Raw genomic sequence first — 7,879 nt, 5'->3', positions numbered from 1 at the left:
CTGCTGAGTTAAAAACATCCTCTTTGGCCCCAGTGAACTGGAATGGTGGAGCAGGTCCCCTGGTTCTGGTCTTCGCTCTGGGCTCGGCTCCAAACGTCGTCCCTCTGGTGTATGGTGACCTGACTCTCTCATCCCTGTATAATCTGCCTGCCTTCAGCTGTCCCCTCGGTTCAGTCAAACTTTAGATGATAAACTAGCAGACATAGTGACATTAGTCTCTGTGAAGCTTTGAGGCATTTTAAAATCATTTAAATATGCTGAAGCTTAAAAAACACAGACGTCAGTTCCTCAGTGAGAGGAACAAGAAGCCCGTCTGATGTTTGAGGTGTTTGTACATTCGTCCTCTCTCTTTAGATTCAGATATTCTCTGGTGTTTGCATGTCTCTCTCCTCTTTATGTGACTCTCCTGTTTTCATTCTGTGCTCAGATATCTGGAGGGCTCAGAGCTGCAGTCAGTCAGAGGATTGGCCCTCGTTCAGCCCGTAGCATGGGGCCAGTACAGAGAGACTGTTCCATGCCAAATGAGCAGCAGTTTTAAGTAGTTTGGATGCCGCCCCAGAGAACGGCTCATTCCTGTTTTTAACTCAAATATTCTTGTAATGATGTGCAGTCAGCGCTGCATGTTTAAAGGAACAGTGAGGGATTCAGACGTCTGCATCACTGCATCGCTTTGGGCCATAAAGAGTTAATGCAGACCAGAGTTATATTTATATCACTCCTTCTCTTCGTCTGCAGAGCTCCTGTTCTCTGTGATTCAGACTCCTCTGTGTCTTTATGTGACTTTATACGATGTGCAGATTTCTCTCCCATCTGGGGAAGCTAACAGCTAATCAGGCTGTCAGTGTGATTACTGCTGCCTTCACGTCCTCCCAGCTCACAGCAGGAGGTCGTATTTAAACACAACATACATCCTAAACTCAGGTCATGTAACCCCGGGGTTCATGATTTCAACGCCATGAACCCCCTCTCTGCACACCCCTCTCTGCACACGCCCCTCTGCACACGCCGCTCTGCACACGCCGCTCTGCACACACCGCTCTGCACACCCTGCTCTGCACACACCGCTCTGCACACACCGCTCTGCACACCCCGCTCTGCACACCCCGCTCTGCACACCCCGCTCTGCACACACCGCTCTGCACACCCCGCTCTGCACACCCCGCTCTGCACACCCTGCTCTGCACACACCGCTCTGCACACCCTGCTCTGCACACACCGCTCTGCACACACCGCTCTGCACACCCCGCTCTGCACACCCTGCTCTGCACACACCGCTCTGCACACACCGCTCTGCACACCCCGCTCTGCACACCCTGCTCTGCACACACCGCTCTGCACACACCGCTCTGCACACACCGCTCTGCACACACCGCTCTGCACACCCCGCTCTGCACACACCGCCTCTGAAAGGATGGAAAAACTCCTCTCTGAGGTTGGCCGGCAGGTTTATCACATTCATCTCCTGAAATGGAAAGTTATTTTCCTTTCACAGCAACACGTCCACTTCTCTGTGTCAGCCAGCTTATGTTTCAGGTTCTGCACCGGCCTGCAGTCTCGCTCCAGGATGTTAGTGCTCTGGAACTTTACAGGGCCAATATTTAAAATAGGACGAGATCAGGCGTATCTCATCAGAAGCAATTTTTCCAAGTTTCCACACAGTTTCCTGTGAAGGTATTCTGAGGTTTGTACTCAGAGAAGGGAAAGTTCATTTCAAAGGGAGGAGAAGTAGAGCAGACAAGCTTCTGGCTGCAGGGTTAAAAAGAGAGAGTCTTTAAAAAACATGGAGTTTAGTTTCCTCTGAAAGATTTGAAGGGATTAAAAAGAGTTTAATTAAAAAGAGTTTCAGTCAACAGAGTTAAACTGAGACCTGTAGCTGGCACAAAATAAGAGCCTTATTATAACCATTAATATATCATGTTATTGTCTTCAGTTGAATTAACTTATAACTGATCCTCCGGCTGTGAGAGGAGCTTGACCCCTTGACTACGGTTATTAACTTTCACTAACATGTTCAACACCAGAGACAAACTGATCACACAGCTTCAGCTCCATGAGATGTTCAAACAGCTTCAGCTTCATGAGATGTTCAAGCAGCTTCAGCTTCATGAGATGTTCAAACAGCTTCAGCTTCATGAGATGTTCAAGCAGCTTCAGCTTCATGAGATGTTCAAACAGCTTCAGCTTCATGAGATGTTCAAACAGCTTCAGCTTCATGAGATGTTCAAACAGCTTCAGCTTTATGAGATGTTCAGACAGCTTCAGCTTCATGAGATGTGCATCAGATCTCCTCTTTCTCTGTTCAGTGGTGAAGTGTGATTTATCAGCTTTGATGACACGTCGTTTATTCAGAGGATTCACAGTCCTGAAGGAGGGAAGGATTTCCTGCTCTGAGAGAGAGATGGAGAGAAAGGGAGAGTAACAGGACGACAGATGGGGTGTTAAAATAAATAAGGAGCGGTACAAACGACAGCCGGGCGTGGAGTGAAGGATTTTAAAACAGGAAGTGACTGCATGTTTATAGCTCCATTAGAGGGACCACCTGAAGCCCAGGTCCTGTCCTCATCCTGGTGCATGTTTCTTTTCTTACAGTGGAAAACGAGAGTCACTGCGACTTTGTGAAACTCCGAGAGATGCTGATCCGGGTAAACATGGAGGACCTGAGGGAGCAGACCCACGCTCGCCACTACGAGCTGTACCGACGCTGCAAGCTGGAGGAGATGGGCTTCAAAGATACAGACCCCGACAGCCAGCCATTCAGGTACACAGAGACACACAGAGACACACAGAGACACAGAGAGACACAGAGAGACACAGAGACACACAGAGACACACAGAGACACAGAGAGACACAGAGAGACACACAGAGACACACAGAGAGACACAGAGAGACACAGAGACACACAGAGAGACACAGAGAGACACAGAGAGACACAGAGAGACACAGAGACACAGAGAGACACAGAGACACACAGAGAGACACAGAGACACACAGAGACACACAGAGACACAGAGAGACACAGAGAGACACAGAGAGACACAGAGACACACAGAGAGACACAGAGAGACACAGAGACACACAGAGAGACACAGAGAGACACAGAGAGACACAGAGACACAGAGAGACACAGAGACACACAGAGAGACACAGAGAGACACAGAGAGAGAGAGTCCCAACCACAGAGAGGCTCAGGATTAAGAGGAGGAGGAGGCTCTCATGTGTCTGATCTCTAACTTTCTATCTGTCGTCTTTCTTTCAGTCTCCAGGAAACGTACGAGGCCAAGAGGAAAGAGTTCCTGGGCGACCTGCAGCGTAAAGAGGAAGAGATGCGACAAATGTTTGTGAACAAAGTGAAAGAGACAGAAGCAGAGCTGAAGGAGAAGGAGAGAGAGGTCAGTCCCACTCATGTAGACTCTTTATGTTAATAAACTCCAAGGATCCTCTTCTCCTCTGGAGTGTCTTCTTCTTTGTAATCACACATATTTAGATTTTCAGAAGAGTTTCATGCTCCTGTTCTAACTTCTCCTCTATCATCCTCCGTCCCATCTGTCCATCGCCGCCCCTTCACTCCTCCTCTCCTCTCCTTGTAGCTGCACGATAAGTTCGAGCAGCTGAAGCGGATGCACCAGGAGGAGAAGAGGAAGGTGGAGGAGAAGCGGAGAGACCTGGAGGAGGAGATGAACGCCTTCAACAGGAAGAAGGTGGCGGCGGAGACGCTCTCCTTATCTCAGCCCCTCAAGAAAGACAAGGACAAGAAAAAGTAAGCTCATCCCTTCTTTCTCTAACTCACTCTTCTTTCCAGAGCAGACTCTTTCTCAGCTTCTGCAACTAATCCTGTTGTCTTCCACTCGGTGCCTTAAACTCTGAGATGATCTCCTGCCTCTCCGTCCCTTTCTATCTTTAAACCTGGAGCTCTGCTCCGTCCAGTGTCACAGCACTCCTCCTCCTTTCTCTTGTAATAAAGCATCTCAGCTTTTATCAGCGCCTGGCATGTGTAGAGGAAACTTACACCCCCTCTATCCTGCCCCAGCTTAATATTTCCTGTCCTTTCATTCTTTCCGTTTGCCTCGCTCTAATTATTCAGGAAATCCACGAGAGAAGCTGGAGCGATCAAAAGCTCTGCTTAGAAATAGGTGATGTGGACTCCAGCTCATTCAGGAGGCTGATCGAGCATCCAGACTTACAAATGGGCCTTTTTTAAGTTCACCACAAACTGTGGATCTTTTAGTGTCCTGCGTGGAGTTCTCCTAGAACAGGTGTCTTACAGAGAGCATCATGTAGCATGCTGGAAACACCTGACCAAACTCCTCTGCACACTTTCAATCCCCTCACTCCTTCATGGAACTCTTAATCTCAATCTTAATCTCAATCTAACACACAGTGACGTCTTAAACCATGTTCTTCCTCTCTGAGGTAGAACCTGAACGTGCACAGGAACCTTTAAAGCGTGAAACCAACGGTGCTAAAGTAAGAACCCAAAGGCTGAACAGGTGCCAACATCTTCAGCCTGATAACAAACTCAGAGAATTTACTGTCCAGTACTCGTTTACAGTTCATGTTACTAGACCAGTGTGTTCTTGTTTTACCTGGACATGTTTCCACTACAGACTCCCTGACACAAGAAGGAGAACAAGATTATTTAAAATCAGACCTCAGCAAGAGAGAGGATCAATCAATCCATCCAATCAATCAATCCATCAATCAATCAATCAATCAATCAATCAATCAATCAATCAATCAATCAATCCATCAATTAATCAATCAATCAATCAATCAATCAATCAATCAATCCATCAATCAATCAATCCATCAATCAATCAATCAATCAATCAATCCATCAATCAATCAATCAATCAATCAATCAATCAATCAATCAATCAATCAATCAATCAATCCATCAATTAATCCATCCATCAATCAATCTTTATTTATAAAGCCCCAAATCACAACAAACGTTCTCCTCAGACTCTTTACAAACAGAGCCGGTCTAGACCATACTCTGTGTTCTATTATTAACAAAGACCCAACATCAAGACCGGATCAGATCCAGTCCCATCTTCCAGACAGGACTCAGTCTGATCTCATCTTAATCCACCATGAGCAGAGCACTTTGCAGCATTTAGCAAGTTATGGAGAGAGGGATAGAGGGAGATGAAGAGAGAGAGAGATGATAGTGGGGAGACGGATAGTAGTAGTTGTAGCAGCTGGAGTCTGGACCACATCCACAGCAGCAGAGATCCAGAGGAACCTACGAGACAAGGGAGCTCAGGGACTCCAGAAAGGTCTATGGTTAGTAACTTTAATGGGACAGGAAGAGTTAAAGTGAGAGACAGGCAGAGAGAGGAGAGAGAGGGAAAGACAGGATCCCAGTGTGTCAGTCTAAGCCTATAGCAGCATAACTAAGACCTGGTCCAGGAGGTCAGGAAGGGGAGCCCACATCAACATCATGTGACTCCTCTGAGGAAGACTGGAGGAGGTTTGTTGTGTAAACATGTCAAGGTAAAATGAAAACACACTGATCTTGTAGGTTTGAAGTAACCTGGAGTAAATCCTCAGCTGGGTCTCTGTAACATGAATCTGTGGATTCATATACAGACGAGTGGCTCCCCCTGGTGGCGGCTCTCAGACTCTGCAGTCAGTGCTGCTTCAGGAAACTTCCATTTTGTGTTTTAGTGAAGACACTTCCTTGTTTCTTCAGTTTGCTTTTCATCCTTTACTAAGGATCCTTCGCTCTGCGTGCACACATCCTGTTAATGTCTCTCTCCTCACTAACACACACACACACATCGTTTTGCTTTAACCCTTTAAAGTCTCAATCATTCATTCTTTCCATATTTATTTAATCACTTTATTTTCTTTATTGTTTCATTGTGTTTCAGTTAATTTATGGGCGCTGTAAACCCCCCCCACACACGACCATGGACATGTCCTCCATCACCATAGACCCAACAACATCTGTTTGTTTTTCTCTTTCTTTGTTTTGTTCTGACATTCCATCTTGACATTGTTCACATGGACCAAAGACACTGAGGATGATGATGATGATGATGATGATGATGATGAAGCCACAGGGGGATAAAGATGGTGAGATGCTCAGAGAGAAACACAGTAACAGTGGCCGTCTCGTTTATTCAGATCTTTCTTTCTATGTTTGTTCTTTTGGACACTTTTTTTTATATATGCAGTTTTTGTTTTTCTCTGTTGTTGTTTTTGTTTCATCAGTTATTCACAGAAGAGACAGGTTGACCCCTGAACCCCCCTCCCCTGGTGCAGCAGCAGAACACAGCGGGCGATTCTTTCAGACAGCTCAGCGTTGATTTAACGTCTCTCAACAGATCCAGCCTTTTAAAAACCACCGCTGTCTGAAAGCTCGTCCAGCTGCTTCCTGTCTGTCCTCAGCTTTAGTCCAGTCCCAGAATAAGACTCCCTCTGTCCAATGAGCCCACATAAAACCTTAGACTAGCATAGAGTCCAGCATTAGACCGAGTACCTGTCCTCTGTCCATCAGTGTGACACCAAGGTACTGACGTCATCTTAATCTAAAGTCTTAATTAAACTTATATACATGGTGCTGTTTCTTATTAACCCCTTCATGTGTGTGAATATCTCCCAGAGCTTCAGCGGCCTAATATGCAGAATAATGTACTTTGATGTTTTTGTAAGAAGCACATATGACGGTGTACATTCTCCATACATGATGTTACTATGTTGTTAACCTTGAGTGATTGTGTTGTGACAGTGGACACAAACATGAAGCCAGTATATACACACACTGTGTACACACACACACACACACACACACACACACAGGGTAGAGGATTCAGGACTCAGAGACGAGAGCAGCTGTATTTACTGTCTGTCAATGGAAATAAATGCAACACCCCCCCATCCCAGCTTTGATGTGTCTCTCTCTGCCGTGTCTGTCCGACGTTATTCACCCAGGAAGGAGATGAGAGTGAAACTCAGGCAGGTGACGCACACAACAAGATGACACACATACACACAGACAACACACACACAGACGCACACACAAAGACACACACACACGGAGGCAGCCGGCCTCACATGTAACCATAACAGCTGTCAGCTGGAGACGCAGAGCTTCCTGTGTGGAGATGTTTACACAGTCTACGCCTGCCTCTCACCACCAGGCTGCACGCCTCAGCTGTGTGTGTGTGTGCATGTGTGCATGTGTGTGGGTGTGTGGGTGTGTGCATGTGTGTGGGTGTGTGCATGTGTGTGGGTGTGTGCATGTGTGTGTGTTCACAGTGTGTGTGTTCACAGTGTGTGTGTGAAAGAGAGAGGGAAGGAAAGAGTGTGAAGAGAAGACTTGAATTCACTGACTTTGTGTGTCTGTGCAGGACGTGTGAGTGTGTGAGAGAGTGTGTGAGTGTTTGAGTGTGTGTGAGTGTGTGAGAGAGTGTGTGAGTGTGTGTGAGTGTGTGTGAAAGAGGGAGGGAAGGAACGAGTGTGAAGAGAAGACTTGAATTCACTGACCGTGTAGGACGTGTGTGTGAGTGTGAGTGTGAGTGTGAGTGTGTGTGTGTGTGTGTGTGTGTGTGTGTGTGTGTGTGTGTGTGTGTGTGTGTGTGTGTGTGTGTGTGTGTGTGTGTGTGTGTGTGTGTGTGTGTGTGTGTGTGTGTGAGAGAGAGAGTGTGTGTGAGTGTGTGTTGACTTTGAGTGGCATGTGTGTAAACCTGTCAGTGAACTCTTCCTATGGTGGCTGGGAAGTTCAATTCAAATTCACAAAGGATGAAACACTTTTAACAAAGTTGGAGACAAATTAACATTTTTACATTTTATAAAATAAAATGACATTAAAGACTTTTAAAGAGACGGAACATTTTTACAAACAGCAGATTCTGACAGGAAAGGAACAAA

General features: G+C 46.2%; 1 protein-coding gene across 1 annotated transcript in view; it reads left to right on the top strand.

The window, feature by feature from the left end:
* LOC117812644 (septin-8-A-like) overlaps positions 1-6,889 on the top strand; it is a 37,030-nt gene extending 30,141 nt beyond the window's left edge. Inside the window, exons 5-11 of the mRNA XM_034683544.1 lie at positions 428-496; positions 1,493-1,566; positions 2,022-2,305; positions 2,551-2,758; positions 3,258-3,390; positions 3,589-3,758; positions 5,878-6,889. Of these exons, the coding sequence (XP_034539435.1) occupies positions 428-496; positions 1,493-1,566; positions 2,022-2,305; positions 2,551-2,758; positions 3,258-3,390; positions 3,589-3,758; positions 5,878-5,881 (942 nt within the window). The 3' untranslated portion in view covers positions 5,882-6,889. The remainder of the gene's footprint in view (positions 1-427; positions 497-1,492; positions 1,567-2,021; positions 2,306-2,550; positions 2,759-3,257; positions 3,391-3,588; positions 3,759-5,877) is intronic.
* The last annotated feature ends 990 nt before the right edge of the window (positions 6,890-7,879 follow it).

This window comes from Notolabrus celidotus, chromosome 5, assembly GCF_009762535.1.
Source record: "Notolabrus celidotus isolate fNotCel1 chromosome 5, fNotCel1.pri, whole genome shotgun sequence".
In the NCBI taxonomy this organism is placed as follows: Eukaryota; Metazoa; Chordata; class Actinopteri; order Labriformes; family Labridae; genus Notolabrus; species Notolabrus celidotus.
Note: the sequence above shows the minus strand (reverse complement) of the source record. Positions and strands in the feature narration are given on the sequence as shown.